This window comes from Haliotis asinina, chromosome 2 (assembly GCF_037392515.1).
Source record: "Haliotis asinina isolate JCU_RB_2024 chromosome 2, JCU_Hal_asi_v2, whole genome shotgun sequence".
Classification (NCBI taxonomy): domain Eukaryota; kingdom Metazoa; phylum Mollusca; class Gastropoda; order Lepetellida; family Haliotidae; genus Haliotis; species Haliotis asinina.
The window spans coordinates 94092061-94110904 of record NC_090281.1 but is presented as its reverse complement, the minus strand read 5'-3'; the positions used below and the strand labels follow the sequence as shown (position 1 = coordinate 94110904).

Here is an 18844-nt window from a genome sequence, read left to right as displayed (position 1 = left end):
CAGTGTGTACAGCTACTGACGATCGCAGTACTGAGGTACCAGAGGTCATTATTGACACGTCAGGTACATGGGTATTTCCACTGATTACACTACTGTAACACGTGAGATCAATGTAAAGGTGATATGATAGGTTCTATCAGCTTCATGTTTGTTTTCTCTGATCCTAATGGGAATATATCGGAGACTCTCGAGATGGCTAGACCTTGTGTACGAACTACGTGTCCTTTCACCAATCCATCTTGTCATCGTGATTGAGGAAGTAACATGTCCGGATGCACAACGTATGCATTTAAACATTGAACACAACAGCAGGAACGTCATAACGAAATGATGGCCAAAATATTTCAAGCTGAGATCCAGAGTGTTAAGTATATCACCACCCAATAGCCATTTCTTAGTTTGGTTTGGTTATAACAACAACCAAACATGAAGGTATACATCCATATGATATCTAAATCACATGTATTCCATCTAGACTGCATAAGGATCTGACCCATAATTAATTGATGAGTGTAAACGTCCATCTGTTGCCTGATTATCAGTGCTCATTTACGACCCTCGGTGGTTCCAAGCGTTCATATGTTGAGTAATGTTTTACGCTCAGGTATGAACCTTGATATCGGTCAAATTTCATATGTTTAGTAATGCTGTAGCGGCGTTAAACAAGAAACAAAACAACCCAAACAAAAACTAATGTTGTATGTTGACCCTTGATAACGATAAACGTTCATCTGTTCTTTAACGGTTTGTGCGCAGGTGTTATCCTTGACGATGCAGACTCTGAAGTCAGAAGGGAGATACAGAAAGCCATTAACTTCAACAACCTCAACAACTCTCGTTCCCGGATCATCATCAACGCCTCATACAGCATCATCAACATCAGAGACAGCTACCAGCTTAGCGCCGCCAGTAAGTCCGTGTACCGACATCTCTACGATTACAAACTGATTACTTTTCGCAGTTGGATTTTGTTTTTGCAATATTTATTACCTTACTAGCAAAGGTTTCATCTTGCACTTAGTGGCATGATTCAAGGCCATGGTGCAGCAATAACATTACTAGCCTGAATCAATTCAATAACCCCTTATTGTATGTTCTGGAGAGTATAGACGTCACGCGGTAATGGTGTGTGAATGTAATTATTTGTCGTTTCTGTTTAATTTAGAGAACTTTGTGGAATCCCCCCGTACCACATATTCTTTTTAAGGAGTATATCGTAAATTAGGGTAGCTTTCAGTTCAGCTGACATCGTCCTCTCACCTGAAGAGCTGAGGCCTAGGTATATCCTCCAAATACAATACACACATGGTAAATGTCTGACACGTCTTTAACTATTTTGGAATTCCTTCAAGATGGTGAAACAACAGGAAACTAGTAAAATACTTTTCAAGACAGCAACAGCTCACTCACAGTCCCACGTCAATCACTCATATTATTGTAAAATTAGAAAAGAGGGCCTAGTTGTATATAATATTGTCTCAGAGCTGTTCGGACTTTTTTCTATATCTAACCACCGAATATCTAGCATTTCGAATCTAAGTTCTGATGAGAAGTGTAAGAATCTCAACATATTATGATACCTGGGTTCCTTGGGGCGTAACTCACTTTTTCCCCTCTAAGAGTGTTATGATAAATACAATGTTGTGCGTGTTTGCATCCAACGCTATATATAATTGATATACATGTTCCAGAACCATCTACATGTCGCACCATAGTCTTTAAACCATCTTGGTTTAGTAGTAATCGTCTTTTTGTCAAACATGAATTATTTAAAGTCACAAATATACACAGATGTGGGTTTTTTTTAAAATATTGATTTCACTCCTATATTTTACAACTCCACATATTGCCCTGGCTTTTTCCATACAAGAGTTTGCAAAACCAATCAAAACAAGCTCCAGAATGTTCACAGAAATCAATACAGTTGACTGTAAGTTCTCGTAATACGTGAAAGCTGTCTTCATGGATTATTTTTGTGTGGCAGTTTGAACTTTTATGTTTAGTCCACTTGGGAGTGAGAACGCACAAAAGGTGAAAGGTTGTTTTTAAAGGAAGAGCCACGGTCAATAAAGAAAACAGGTTTCGTAAAGCCGCGGATGAAAAACCTGTACCATGCCGTACACCTTACGCAACGAACATAACTGTTTACTATGGACACACAAGCATCCCATATATTTTATAAAGCCAGAAGCAAAATCAGTACATAGTGGGACTAGAACCAAGGATCATAAGGGAACTATTTTATATGGGGATATTGTGGCAGCGTATACGACTGAAACATCCTTAGAGTAAATATATCGTCAAAAGCTAAAATACAATTATTGTTATGCCATTATATGACGTTACATGTCGATAGTCGGCCTGAAACGATGTTAGCTGAACAAACAAAGAACCGTTATGCAGTTCACAAGTATATCTAATTTAACCAGATTTACCAATCAATCCACATTTTGCATATTAATGTGGTTATACACGGTAGCATAGCAGGAACACATTCACTGCAGGAGAATTATGTACAACGGTATCAAGAAGTACATTGCTCATAGGAATAAAGTGATATTTGTCACAGTGGTCACATTTTGGAAATAAATGGCAGAGGCAATACTCACATGAATTGTCCCATTAATTATTGACACAGCAAAAGGTTGCCACAAAAACAATGCATTACACGACCATACAAAAATCCTTAGAGACCATATGACAAATTGTTGTCTGTTCTAGTCCTTGACCTTGATCTGAGAGTGAAAATTAGGGTGATTGGTATCACTTCGGGGTGAGGGGAGGTGGGAGCCTATCTTAAGACCAGTTACAAATGTTCATTGTAATAAAAATTGATGTTTTGTTTTTTGTGTGTGACAAACGCAGACGCGGAAGAGGGTGTGTATTACGCCTACAAATACATGACGCCATCCAAATCGTTTGCAGAGGTAACGTGCGCCGGAAATTTGGTTCCAGTTGAATCTATGGCTAGACGTGCCACTTGTTTAATAAATTAGATAAAACTCTCAAACTCTTATATATATTATATGAAAAACTCGCTGTCTCGACAGATTCATTTTATGCGGGGTTTTAATCTCATTGAGCGTCGGAGTTTTTAGATAAGTTTCAGATATATGCCCCAAATACTAGACTATGTGGTGGTAAAATCATCCTTTCGCACATGTCTGTCTCCAAGAACGATCATTATAACGATCAGATGGTAGCAATATGTTTCTTGGTAAAATTATTTGCAATACAAATCTTGTCTTATTCAATTCTTTATTTATGAACAACTTGAACATTTAAAGTGCAAGCCATGTATTTTTATGATTTGGGATAAGAAAATCCCCTCTTCTTCTCTTCTATAACTGACCCGTGAAATTCGTCTTAGAATTGACCATCAGTAACCTAGGCGACTAACGGGATCGGGTGGTCAGGCTCGCTGACTTGGTGGACACGTGCCATCGTATCGCAAATGCGTTGGTCGATGCTCAGGTTGTTGATCACTGGATTATCTGATTCAGACTCGATTACGTACAGACCGCCGCCATATAACTGGAAGAGTGCGGCGTAAAACTAAACTCATTCACTCACTCTTCCGTAATCCCCATGCATATTCCTTATTGGTATGTTACGTATGTTCCTCAAGGGAGAAGATGGTGGTTGGGTGGCTAAGTTCGATAACTCACCCTGTTGCATATCATCGTACCCTGACTTAACCTGATTATTTACAGACAGCGGTGATACAACTGGAATATTAAAAAGCATGGCGTTAACAACAACACGTTGAATGCTGTACTTATGCGCGTTAATAAACGTCTTTTCATTTCAGTATGTGATCAGCTCGACAGGGGAGTTTTTATTCTTTTCGGGGCCAGCGCTGCGGCTTCTTACAACACAATCCAATCGTACAGTCAAGCGTTAAAAATCCCCTACTTTCTATTCACGCCGACAAGGAACGAACCTGGCGACGGCTACGCTTACGACATCAGCATCAGTCCGTCTTACACCAGTGCAGTCATCGATATAATCAAATTTTATGGATGGTCAAAAATATATTTCTTGTTTGATTCCGACGACGGTAAGTTTATTTAGGTGTGACGTTCTGTACGCACTGTTTGTGTTTTCTTATTGATTAAAGACTTGTATGTGGCGTTAATGCCTTGCAATCAGTGAATAGTTTTGCGATTGATTTTATAAAATTGTCTCTTTACTCGAGGGCTGCCAGTGCATTATTTACGGTCTCCAGAGACCTAGATTTGTGTAATCGTAAGGGTATTTTGAACGAATGAAGTTTACGACAATTGACTTGATTGGATAAAATTTCACTTCTAATTATCAAATCAATGGTAAAAACATGAATGCAAACAGTAATGTTTGCTGAGCCATGAAGGGTAAATTTGTCAATATGAAACATTCAGTGTCCCGTAATTAAAGTCCGTTTACTTTGACATTATGTAACACTGATTTCGATGGAAACATTTTTCAGCCTTGCTGGAGCCTGAATCTTATAGAAAAATACAGTTAGGGGTATTTTTGTGCGAATAATGCCTGGTGGTTTAGTCGAAAATAAGAAACAACAACCATTGTCATGCATTTTGTGTCGAAAACCTTTTTTGTAGGACTTTGGCAATTACAGAACCTCTACGATGCCTTTAGAGAGCCCAATACAAGCCTAGTTGTAGATGCTCAGAGACTACGCACTGTTGCAATGTCACGTGATGTTCTACGAAAACTAGACCGATCTGATCGTGTCTACAGGAAAAGAATTGTGGTGTCCTTAAGGAATATTTCTTCATATCAAGTTTTCCTCAATCAAGTGAGTATCATTCTTCATGATGACGTATTTCTTGCTTTAGAGAGAGGGAGGGGGAGAGAGAGAGAGAGAGAGAGAGAGAGAGATTCCACACTTGCTGTAGGTAACCTCAATTCTCATTCAGAAGGTTTACACGTATTGCGGTTTTCTCAATGGAAACTCCCTTTGTACTTTCCATTTCATGGAAAAACATTAAACAGTTAATTTTCCATACTTATAAACCATCTCGGGAAAGGTTCAGGCCGTTGTACGATTCCACAGTCCGTTGCAAGATATAATAGCCAGTGCGCAATGTATAACAGTAATGTTGTTTGCGAAAAGGTAAAGGGCTACCTGCGCCACCAGTGATCCCCGAGACAAATACAAGAAAAGGCAAGTGAATGTTCTCCAGATATCAGTCAGTTCTTACTTACAATAAAGGCAATGCCAGATACATCAAGACTGATCTTCATCAACATGCCAGTCCAGTTTAACCTCAACATGGGTCGACTGCCATCTTTATGTAAGATAAACACGTTTAAGTGAATTCCCACAGGTTAGAGCTGTAAGATGTTCATTTATCCACCGTCTTTTCCCACCAACATTTTCGTCAATTCCCACGTATATTCAGGACAATTTCCACCATGCGAGTCTCACAAGTCTCACATGCGAGAGATAAAATACAACCAGTGGCAGATGGAAATAAGAAGAAATATTTCTTCTTCTTCTTCTTCTTCTTCTTCTTCTTCTTCTTCTTCTTCTTGACATTTCTACCAACCTGTAAAGAAAGTGTATATGTTGAACCATGACCAAACAACTCCCTAAGGCTGCTTCTTTAATTAACTCTACATGGCAATTAGCAAAACTGAAATTGTCCAGGGAGACAAATGCCAAAGGTGGGAATTGTCCTTGGCGAAAATTGTCCAAAGTGGGCATTGTCTTGTCAAACTTTGGCAGGCGCTAACTTTCGAGTTTATTACTCCAGCCAGATCAAACAGATCACTGTGGACATAGGTCTTTGTTACACGACATTTTCCTATACATTCACAAACGTGACCACGTTCAGTACCTCTACACACTCAACATTCTTGAAAATTGAAATAGTTTTAAACATGTACGAAATACAACGTGCACCGTTTAGACATATATTTACAGTTTTAACATTACATGTCGTCTCCAAATAGTGCATATCGTCGACTGGAGAAAGAGTTTCCATTGGGAAAATAACAAAAATTAGAAAGTACTTCTGAAAGTCCGCGATAAAGCCAGTTGTCTGTGGAAGCAAACAACCATACCATTTACCAACGCCTTCTCTCCTGACGCCATGTTGACGAAGCTGTGGAATTTAATAAATATGTTTCATTTATTTCCAATTATAATTTTTCAATTTCACCTTTGATTGAAAGTTGATATCGTATTGTAAAGTGCAATGGGTCGGATACTAGTGGGGTAGGGGGGCATTACTTTCAAGTCGAACAAAGGTCATTGTATTGTAGCAATTTCAATTCATTTGTTTGTGACTTTTGTCATCTCGAAAACGTTGGGGTGGGCTTTTCCCACAATTTTGTTTAACCGTCCATGCCAGTCCTCCAAGCTGTTATTTGTTCTGTGACCGTCAGTGTCGTGGTGGTTCCATTCTCGAAGGTTACTCTTAAGTTAAGTCAATTATTTTTCTGTGAAAATTTAAAGCGTTGTGTCTATATAATACAATCGTGGACTGATTCAACTATTTGCTGGTTTTCACAGTGAGTACGTCCTTTGTCTCCGTTCATTATGGTAACCATGTGATAATCCTTTGTATAAAAATGCACATTAGTTCGTATCTGTATATAGTTATCCCAAGTGAAAACATAGCCAAGATGGTTTTCACTCTGATATCCTCAAGAGCAACATAGGCTGTCCATAGGAACTCGTTATGGAACTCTCCTAACTGTGATTGAAAATGATACTAGCTACTATAGTTTGGTCGTATTTATACAATATGTAAGACATGCATATACCGTATAGCACTAACTGCGTGAACACATAAAAACGTACCATTATAATCTCAGTGAGCTAAACTCAAATCATATTTCCACAACATAGGTCAGAATTTCACAGCAGCCAGTGACTTAATCTCTTATAATAACACAGCCACAACATTAAGAAGACTGTAACAAGAAAACTTTACCTCCCGGGAATATCCCGGATGCTCATTACGTCAATCACGAATCCCGATTCGCTAATTTACAGACCATTGTCACATAGGTTGGACATTTCTGTATACGGTGTTAAGCAAGAAAAACATTGTTTTTACAACAAAAAAGGTAATGTAATATCCGTTTGAGGTTTTAAAGGAACGACAGGAGCACAAGACTGTCTTAACTTTCTATTACATTATAAGCCGTGTTGTAAACCTAAAGCGTATTCACCGTCGCCGCATCATGGATGTTTTCGTAGATGAATTATAGAACGCGATTAGCCATTTAACCCAGACAATAAATCCTTTCAAGTGACACGAGGAAAATTGCTGGTGGCGTTGACCATATAATGATATAATCTGTTTACTATAACTTAATATAAGATTTGGCCTATTGCTCACAGTTAAACCAAGTAAAGTTGGCGGTGTGGTTCTGTAGAAAGAACGCGCAGAGTTACAACTTGTCACATAAAATATGCAAGACCTTTCTTCACTGTCTGTAAACATCTTTGATTTTTATGCCCTTGATAACGATTGTTTTGTTGCAACTCTTGTAAGAGATGGATTATGATCAATAATGAACACAGGAGACACATCCAGGTACACGTCTGTGATCTACGATGGACACAACGAAACCAACGTGCATGTATGTATCTGGGATATAAATGTTCAGTGATGAATACAGGGGACAGATCCAGGTACACCTCTGGTGACATACCTCCAGACAGATGTGCCTAAGCTGTACATGTACAATAATTGGCACAAATGAAACATACACGTACACTTGTCCGTGCAGTCTATAATAGACACAAGAGACACACCTGTATATAGGTATCTGAGTTATCTACATAGGTATAGTGATGGAGACGTTTGTAATTAGAGCAAGATGGTGTAAAGCCATTTGTGCAGGTGCATCACGTCTGTTCATATGCAGGATGTAAATATTCATTATCAGACGTTGAACTCAGATTTAACGCCACAGGGCTCTAAACATCCACCACAGCGATAGCTATGGTTTTAATATTATAGTTTTCAGTATATGTTAGCGCTCGTATACATACATGTATATGACTTGGTTATATAAATTATATTCCATAGCGCAGCCTGGAGATGAAAATACGGCCACCTGTTTCAAATATATCCCAAGTGGAATTTGCAGGAATATCACGAGAATATCTCCATTAGCATAATCCATTACCAGTTACTATAATATCAGAGGCGCACCTCTTGTTTCCATCATCAGTTTAATCAACTGACAAATACCAGGTTGGGGTGTACAGCATGACTTTATGTAACATCGGTTTCTACCATGCGTAGAAAAACATGAGATGAAGCCACCATGATACACTTCAGTATTAGGTATGTTTCTGGTTCAGTATATTCCGTGAATGAAAAGGTTTCCCATTTACAGCAGCATGACAAGTTACAAAATGATAGCCTGTCTGTCAAGTTACTCAAACCCACACGAAAGTGAATGACATTTAATCAGGCCCAATACGAGATATTTGTTGATTTCATTATGCACGGCAACGCGTAATAGCGAGGGAATTACTCGTATTAATTTTGGCATCAGTTTCTAACAATAAGCGTCTAATCCAACTGCCATTCACCAAATAGACTGAGAGGTAGTCAAATTGACCATGAGTGAGAGTGTTTGGCCTCCAGTGGATCCATATGGCAGACCGTCTAGACCAATAGAGATCTTATATAGGAATGTCTAGATCACTGAAGTTATGTACACTTTGAAATGACGCTGGGGTCAAGTGTTCCGCCAGATGGCGAAAACAGACTGATCTTTGCACAGTTTGACTGACAACAGGCTGGATAATGAGATGACCATCGGAGGTTTCATTCTGAACTTTCCTACTGGTCATCTTAAGAAAACAAAAACTTATTTGGTTCTTGGTGTGAATTGATATCACGTGTCAGTTTCGACAGATTAGAATGGAGACACATAATTGGATTTGACATATGGGTATGTGTGTTTTGACAGGAATATAACTTGGCACCTATGCAAAGTGCATATCGATCTACACTGACTTAACGTTTTGTACATGTATACTCTATTATTCAAAGTTTATACTTCATTCAAAATAGCCCCTGGTATTTTCTCAACGGGATACACAATGAGGAATCCTGTAATTATATTGATCCTGAACACGTTATATACTGAAAGGCAAAAGAAACGTCGCTGGGGATTGTGTAGACATCCTATGGCTTGTTGTCGCTGATATTATGTTAAGCCAGCCATAGCTGCAATGTTCAGGAAACAGGTGAACGACTGTCATTCAAGCCGACAGTTTATGCCTGAATGCATAATGCACATGCATCACGGTTCCAATGTCGTGCTTGTGTGAACACTTCCCTTTTCACAAACCAAAATATTTCTAACCTCAATCCCAAACAATATCCTATTGACAAAACAAGCAAAACGACCATGTTACCATCAAACGAGTCTTCCGGTTGTTGTTTTTTTATATTATAATTATTTATTTATTTACTTAAATAGGTTCAAATATTCCACTGATGCATAAATGGCATTTCCAATATTACGACATATCTTCTGCCTTTATATAGATATAAAGGCAGAAGATAAATTAGTACTATAGTCAGAGTGATTCGTCCTTCAGCACATTAAAACATGATTTGTGTCGTATTCATTGAAGTGATTTGCACTGATGATATATTTAGATACTTTAAGCTATCACTCATCACTCAGCAGGTCCCCAAATCTATAAATCGCCCGGATTAGGATCCCTGGTTGATAGCACAATTCACAGACCGCCGTCATATAGCCGGAATATCACTGAGTGTGGCGTTACACAACAAAATACAAATAAACTTGTAATGTGTCAACTTTTTACATGCTTTCGCCTTTCTTTGCAGATTGTGGACGTGGGTATGAACAGAGAAGACTATCATTACATCATCGCGGGCCCGGTTTGTGAGCGATTATTATTTAAGTTGCTATGGTTCAGTGTCTGACATCAGTTTCAAATGTTACTGTTTAAATATAACAGGGTTGGAAGGATGGGTCTATGAACTCCAAAGTCAGTTGTTCTTGGCGACGGACTAAACATTGTAGAGTAATGTCCCTTACACGCGCCACGATTGAGTTAATTCTCGAAAGCAGTGTGCGAAATCAGCCACTAGCCCGTGGCTAGTAAAAATCCAGTAGGGCGGTAAATCTCCACAGTCAACGGCGTCATTTTGTAAATATATTCCTCTCCGACTTGTTACGTTATAATAAACTTTTAAACCCTACAGGATGATGGTCAGATACAAATGCCCACCATATAAGCAGCTTGCTGATGAAACCCTGGTCATACCGACAATACCTCATTTTCATCTATTTTTGTAATATTTTGGTCATTAAAATTCAATTTCTACATTCAAAATTCAGGCTAGTGAATTTTCCTGTTGGACAGTAACTTTAAGGCATGGGTAGCCCGACTGACCAGCAAAATTAGGAAACCGTTTTACACACTGCTTGAAAGCCAGATCTTATTGGTTATGTTCGAAATCGTTAGCAACACATCTATAACTAATGTAACAACACCAACTCCATCGCCGAGACGAACATAACCATAACCTTTGACCTTGACCTTGACCTTCGCGTGCCTTCATGAGACAAGAGGAATTACATACATTCTAAATTACGATCGTAGTTGTGTCATGAGACGGTTCTGAATACATACACTTGAACTCAGTTATGTCTATTGCTTGTCTTTGTAGCAAATGTATATAAGATTTCAGGATAAGTAATCTCCGTTATCCAATAAACAATTCACAGAGCGTTAGAGGTAAATTAGCAAAGATTATATTCTTTCGTAGATTTCTAAATGGACCACTGAATATCATGAATGATAGATGGAGGAACGTGTCATTGTACAATCTGTTTCAGTAACTGTTGGATTTCTACATTAAATACATTCGTGTGAGACCCTTTCCATATTCATAAGAAATCTGTAGTAAAGGCCGAGCCGATTTTATAATACCGACTGTGTCATGAGCCTGCGTTTATGAATGAATCAGTATCAAGTAGAAAGTTACCCGGTCTTCGCGAAAAGGTCCTGCCAGCCACTGACACCCTTTACAAACAGATGCAAAGGGAAGTCAGTCGGTCACCTAAATGCTTATGGTACAAGTCGAAATAGGGCGTCCTTTTCGTCACTGAGATGTCAAATTTGGATATGTCCTCCACATATTACCATAAAATGTTAAGGAAGCTTGACTGTTTATTCACTTTCACTGTGGTCTTAAACCTTGCAACGTCGATCGACAAGAGTCACATGACACTCTTTGGAATATTAATTAAATGGCTGTTAGGTTGTAAATGAAACGAAAACAGTTAGTTTTGGACTAAAACAATAAACGGACCCGCAAACACAAGGATAAAATGTTTTACAATGTATTCCTATGATCAAAGTTCCATGTTAAATCACAAATGGGATTTTTCACTTGACTCCAAACACCTGAGGTATGATCGAGAATGCTCATTTTACTAGGTTTTGAAGAGAGAGTCATAAAGTTTATGGCATGTTATGGTAAACCCGTGGAACACGAACTTGATGCATCTGTATCAACATGAAGCAATTAGCAAATTTCTGTCTAAACTTGACCTATACATTGCTCCTTAGAGTCGTTGGTTGTGCCCCTGGTTTGTACCTCACTATTCGACAGTGATTCGTGTTTCATGATGTCAGTCATTAGAGTTTCTGGTCCAGGCACCATTATGTTCTGGCGTCGTGCTCTGTAGCATTGCTGACTCAGGCTTTAAACTAACAAACACCTGCTCAAAATATACACGGAGTTGTACACTTGACTCTTTTAGCAGCGAGTTCTTATGGGTATTGAAAGTGTTATTCCAACATACAGAAATATCGCCCAAATTCCATACTCCAGACTATTTGAGTTGTTGTCAATGTCATTCCAATCAGGTGTTAACGAAAGGGTGCCAATCAAAGCGTAATATTTTGACGTTTACTCTCCATGAAACGTATCCATCCATGTCTATTTAATACCGGTTGCCAGACTCACGTCAATCACATCACTGCTGAATTGCATTTGTGGGTCAGTACCAATCTATCATTCATAAAATTCGCTTAAGTGTTAGAATCGACTACAAACCGTGACTTTTCTCGAACATGGTTGGCAAATTCTTCATTGGAGTCATTATATTTCAGTGTCTGTGGATTGCTTTCTCAAATCTCTGAGGGAATCCGTTTTTGTTTTTCGAAGCGTGGACGATTAAGCATCACGCATTGTCAATCTTTCACTGGTAAAACAGGTACTAAAAAACAGAAATCACGTGGGCGGTAAAAGAGGTCGTTTTCACATGGGACCCGATTTCTTCCACAGTCACGAACATTTCGATGCACTGTGTGTGTTTTTAACGTAGACTCTCAAATTAGCTAAAACTAAAGATTTACTTGCACTGGCCATAATTACTAACTTGTTTATTGAATATCCACGTTTTAAACATATGAACTTTAAAAGTAAAACAAATCGTGCAGGAATCATTGATTCGTACTTGTGGCTTTTCTAACGTAAGTGTTATTAAAGTAACGGTGGTAGGCAGAACACAAATCACGTCTCATGTATCAATGCCCTGTTGTTTATCGCACAAAGCGATAATCATATCAATACATGTATATTCATCGCTTTTGTCAATATTGTGAATTGCAGGATATCGAACTACTAGACCTCAAATCATTTCTACACGGAGGGGTCAACGTAACCGGTTTCCGTTTGCTGGAGACTCGCCGTGGGGAGAGCATGTCTGAGGATACGAGAGCTATCGGCACCCTTGGGAGGAACCTAAACCGGTTAGGTAAACCGACACCTCTGAAGTTTCGAGAATCGGTGAGCTGAACACGAGTTTTCTATTTCCTATGTCAATAGCATAATGGACCCTGGTTTAGATTCCGTATTGGTTGCCTTGTGCCTGATGGGACTAGAGAGGACACGTTAATTCCATTTCCAGAATCATTTCACGGGTGCAAGCAGCCTTTGTACAGTTTAACTCGATAGCACGTGTTCCAAATTTCACTTTCCTGTGGGAGCGGAGTGAGTGATTAATGTTTGTAGGCGATCTATGTACACCTCGGGCCCATTTAATTAACAATTCCCATCAAAACAAACCGATTTTCAACATATGTCGAAAAGCTTTTATTATTAGGTCAATATTTCCCTGAGATTTTGCGACTGTAATGCGAATATGGCTCTCTGGAAACGGACACTTTAAACCCGTTTTAGAATGGATTAAGTAATGAGATGGAAATGGATTATCCGTGTCTGTATTGTTTACAGAAAGAACAGGGGTTTTTCAACAGTTTCACGTTAGAGTTCTTGTTAGTTTTGCAAACTGAAGCATCATTTTGACAGTAAAGCTGATGCTATTCTAATGATGTTAGTACCTCCACTTGTGTATTAGTGGAGAATCAAGCTATCACTCTAAAATGTATATTTATAAGTTATTGTGGTTGTTTTTTCATGTATTCACTCACTAAGGGACACTGGTTTCCCCTCTAACTCTGTTACTTACAGTTATGACTATATATCATTTGAAAAGCGGTCAAAAGTAATCATGTTATATACTACTCATCGAAGTTTAGACACTTCATTCAACTGTTCTAAACAAAATATTTCATTCTGTTTACAGGTACTGTTTACACATGAACTGACGTACTGTCCAATAAATTCGTAACATTGAAACGGTTATTGCCGTGAGATCAATAGACTATTGTAATCATAGAAAATTCTTAACATCACGTTACGCTAAAATTTGCATATGATTTCTAGCAGTTTGAAGCATAAAGTTATAAAGTTTGCAGTTGTTTCCCCCAAGGTAGTGGAGTAATTCATTCTCGGTAAGGTTAGGATACTGGTGGTTTTGTTGGGTTGTGTCTCATCTGGAGTACGAGCTGTCTGACATTTCAGTGGCTGAGTGGAGTAGATGGCTGTATGTTGGCGATTTTGTGAGTGACGTGAAAATTGTGGGTTCGAATCCTAGATGAGACTCCACCCATCAAAAGTACCAGTATCTATACGTTATTTTCAAAATGTCTTTGGGTGAAGTAGTAGGTGAATCAGATAAGGGCAAAGTTTATGGATGAACAACTTCTTTGTTCGGCTGATGCGAGGTTCCGACACATATTCTTGTATCGTTGTCAAGAAAGTATCAAAGAACCTGTATCGAACCTGATAAACAAGTTGTTCATCCATAAAGATTTCCTTATTTACTTGGAAAGTATAATCCTAAATACATCTAACATAAAATAATCGACATGCTCCCGATTCTCCCTGTTGGATGTAACGCTGTTACAACGGACATCTAGTGATGATCTTTGACCTGTCGTAACTGTCCAAGTAAACATACTACGCCTTAACAACCATGTTTCGTAAAATAGTGAATGGCTTTCTTCCCCATCGAGTTAACTTACATTTTCACTCACTCACTCACTCACAGCTGCATGCACTCATTAAGTGTAAAGAACATTGACTAACAAAGACCGCATGTCCTGTATCTCTCCAGACAGAAGCTGCGTTGGCAGCAGACGGAATCAAGGTGGTGTCCCGTGCGTTCAACCTGCTGCTGGACAGTCCAACGGACCGCGACATCTACCGGACGTTCCGACACGGACAAGTGTACAATGATGGCACTCGGGGAGTCAAGTGCAGAGACTTTCCCATCAAACCGTGGACGCACGGATTCACCATCAAGAAGGCCATTACCAAGGTGATGTGTCATAAATGTCAGCATTATGACCTAGTTACCAATATACATTGGCGATCATTCTGACTTTACTAATGGTGATCCTGCATCTTTCCAAAATGTAGGAAAGTAAAAATCTGTGTTTTATCGATCCCTGGGACTTATGTACCAACTCTTGTAGCCATTACGTCGTGCTTGTCTGATTTTCTGTGCAGCAATATTGAACGTAATATCTCATTGCCAGTAATGTGTGTTTGATTATTGCTGTGTGCCCTTTGCTTTTGTTCTCTACGCACACTGATATTACAATTCAGATATGACAAATTAAACGCCCAACCTTCATCAGATTTATGCATACGATTGAGACATGCGTAATCGCGCGAATAGATGCACTCTGCGGAGTGTGGACGTGGGATGCAATTTTTCAGTGTTCCATATGTATGTATGACGCAAGAGACGATGAGTATTGATACAGTCTGTGATCTGGTGCATGTGTATAACTGTTTTCCAGTGCAACACTGTACACTATCCAAATACACGTATTAAGGAAAAGGAGTTTAAATTTACTTGCAGTTTACTGTTGTCGCATTGTCCACATTACCAAAGGTCCAAATCATCCACTCGCGTAGATGTATGATGAATGTTCGGTTTGTGTTCCCGATTCATCGAGCACCATCCTTTAATAATTGCGAGGTTCCGCCGAGGCATGCTAGGATCAAAGATAAACAACAGCATTCCCGATCGTCACAGAACGTCACTCCAGCAAAAAAAGTTACGTTCTCATGACAAAGTCTCTGGGACGGTCATTTGGCCGGTACGTTATGACGAGTTGGTTCGTTTAGCGCAACGATCAGTGATGTTCCAGCAACATGTATATACCCTAGTGTTTACAAGACAATCCAGTGACCAACCGTTCATCGAGGCGTCAAGTAGTTAATATGCAGCTGAAACCGTCAATAAAGCCTTCCCATTCGCTCAGCAAATTTGACTTATGTGAGGTATCGTTCAACTCTGTTATACTTATATTCACACTACATACAAACCTGTACCCCATTCGATGCTTTTAGGGCTGTGTTAGGGTGGGCATGGGGATGTTTATTGCCATGACGATTCATAGACGCCGCGAATAGCACTGTGAAGGAGGAACTTGTGTCATATGGATGAAGTGCAGTATGCATGTTTGTACGTTTGTTGTTGGTCGCTTCCCAACAACCCACTCTTCTTTGGACTGTCGGTAAACAGTAATGTAGTGGTTAGCATGCTGGCCTCTCACGCCAAAGATCCGGGTTCTAATCCCGGTGGAGACACCATAATTTGTGACCTGAGTCTCATACTGTGTTGTGTTCCTTCGGCAAGGCACTTCGTCCACATTGCACCCAGTCGACCCATCTGTTTACAATAGGTACCTGAAAAGAAGATGTACGGACCTATACGGTCGCGCTTAGCGCATAACAGAAGCTTTGAAACTAAGGTAATGATGTAACGCCAGAGAACATCATCCCGTTGGGTTCTAGGCTTAAAAATAAGCATTATTTTTAAAAAATAACAAGACAATCCAATGATTGACATCATTTGTTTGCATGTAAACCAGGTGGCATGTATGTAAACTAACTTTGTTATTCCATACATTATTATCTTTTCCGTGCAGGTCAAGATACGGGGACGCTCCAAGAAGATTGGTTTCCACTCGAGTGGTATCCGACAACGTCACAAACTGGATGTGCTACAGCTGGAGTATAAAAAGAAACTGAGAAAGGTCCGTGTATCTAATTACTATATGCCAATGTCTGTTAACATTAATATGAGGTTGGAGTCATTCTGAACAACGCTACTTTCATTTTGTATTCTCATTAATTTTTCGTCAAAGTAAAGGAGCCTAAGTGCTATCATTGGTTTGTGGAACAGGTGCATGCAGTTGTAGAAGATCTTACAGTCCCCGCACACAAAAAAGATATATTTTTACAAGTTCATATTTTTACGAAACGAAAGTTCAGGAGACAATAAACATAGTTACTTTACGTGATATCAGTCTTATGAGCCGTTGTGGGATAAAACCGCACGGATGGTCTCAATCGATGAGAATCAAGGATACTTTCACGTCCAAAGGATTTAGTTTGGAACAGCAACTTACACTCCTTCTTCCTGTGTAAAATGGCACGTGTATTGCAGGTAGGCACCTGGTCTAAGTCTGACGGCTTCAACACAAGCATGGCTCGACCCGAGAAGGAGACGTTCCCGTTACCAGCAAACAGAACCAGAATAGTCACCACCATACTGGTCAGGGCATGGGAAACATTTGCATGCTTCCATAAATCCTTTACGCGCTACAAAATACCATGCAAGAAAACTAGTTTGAAAACATATGGCTGAAAAAAATTCTGGTGTGTCGAATTATCAAGACCCTGCGAGTTCGCCACAGTGGTTTGGTCAGTTTTAGCTCCACAAGTTCATTAAAATCATGTTATGGTGTTGATGGATTTAGTTACCGAGTAAGTTTAGTTTTACGCCGCACCCAGCAAAATTCCAGCTACATGGCGGCGGTCTGTAATTAGTCGAGTCTGGACCAGACAAGCCATTGATCAACAGCATGAGCACTGATTTGCGCTAATGGGAATCGATGACATGTGTCAACCAAGTCAGAGAGCCTGACCACCCGATACCCTTAGGCAAGCGTGAGTTGCAGAAGACCTATTCTAACACGGATCCTCACGGGTAGGGTTAGCGAAAGAGGGTTTAACAATAGGCTGCTGTCAAGTTTGATGAGGTATGTAAATTTATGCATATTCTAAAATATTAATCAATGTAATCATTCTATACGAGTACTGTCTGTAATTGGCTGGTGTTAATATGTGGGTATAACGTCCTTCACAGGTTGATCCATTTGTCATAAGGGATTGCCCACCCAATGGCTCCCCATGTACTGGAAATGACCGTTTCCAAGGCTACTGTGTCGATCTCGCCCGACACGTAGCAGAACTTGTCAAGTTTGATTACGTCATCGAACCGGTGAAAGACGGAGAGTATGGCGGACGGCTCCATAACAAGTCGTGGACGGGCATGATCGGGGAGCTCATTAGAGAGGTGCAGTCAGCTTGCCGTGTGATATAGTAAACTGTACAATTATTACGATTGTCATCAATGTCATGTCTGTTACTGTATGACAGTTGCAATGCTTTCACTCACCACTTTTACGCTGCACTATTTTCACTCACTATATGGAAGCTCTGCAAGGACTGTGCAAGTTGTGATGACTCGCCACTCTCTCTGGCCTGTGGCAGAGGTACTATGTTTGCCGCACGGAACTCTGGGTGAATGAAAGTTGTACAGCTGACACACAGTGAGTGAAAGAAGTGCAGCTGACATATAGTGAGTGAAAGTAGTGCAGCTGACATATAGTGAGTAAAAGTAGTGCAGCTGACATATAGTGAGAGAAAGTAGTGCAGCTGACATATAGTGAGTGAAAGTATTGCAACTGCGATATAGTGAGTGGTAATGTGGCATGAATGACTGAAGTGAAAGAAAGTTCATGTCCAAGACTCAGAATGTCTGGCCTCCAACGTTAATGGTCGGCTGAAGAGCCAATGTGCATGTACACTTGCCTCAAAACATTAATAACCAACTGGACCAGTTGTACATCTTCAGTTTGTTGAGTATAGAACAGATGCAGGTACATTAGAATCCATGATGAAAATCAATATTAAGACGACAGAGAAGTGACAAATCCCCCGATTCAATTATGGAAGTTATTACTAGCACCAAAGTCAATACTGTGAAGGGTCCTCCAAAGGGACACAATTCGGTGATGTTAAGAGTACTTCCCACAACCTCTGTCAGTAATGATGACATCATTGGAGACGCGGTTGCTGTGATTTACTGCTGCATCTCCTATACGGATAGTACAGCAGTATGAATTGAAGATTGTATTTGGGTATTTTACTTTTAGTATATTCTTTGTTCCATAAATGACGGAGAGATTGTGATATCATATGTACTGTGGTTTTTTGTTTATAAATTTAAAAATGAACAAAAGTATCATTAATGTTAGGAAACGAGACATCAATTTCGATGTCAGCCAAAGGGAGATAATTTGACAGGTTCGGTATTAGCTTGTCCAAGGGAGACAATTTCACACTTAATGTTAATGGCATGTGGACCCCAAGGAAATCTTCTTTTT

At 39.6% G+C, this 18844-nt stretch overlaps 1 protein-coding gene across 1 annotated transcript in view; it reads left to right on the top strand.

The window, feature by feature from the left end:
• Window positions 1-18844, top strand: part of LOC137273038 (glutamate receptor 3-like) — a 45543-nt gene that overhangs the window by 14354 nt on the left and 12345 nt on the right. The window contains exons 2-10 of the mRNA XM_067805478.1: window positions 757-909; window positions 3812-4060; window positions 4602-4798; window positions 9840-9893; window positions 12642-12818; window positions 14491-14694; window positions 16319-16426; window positions 16840-16947; window positions 17542-17751. Coding sequence (XP_067661579.1) covers window positions 757-909; window positions 3812-4060; window positions 4602-4798; window positions 9840-9893; window positions 12642-12818; window positions 14491-14694; window positions 16319-16426; window positions 16840-16947; window positions 17542-17751 — 1460 coding nt within the window. The remainder of the gene's footprint in view (window positions 1-756; window positions 910-3811; window positions 4061-4601; window positions 4799-9839; window positions 9894-12641; window positions 12819-14490; window positions 14695-16318; window positions 16427-16839; window positions 16948-17541; window positions 17752-18844) is intronic.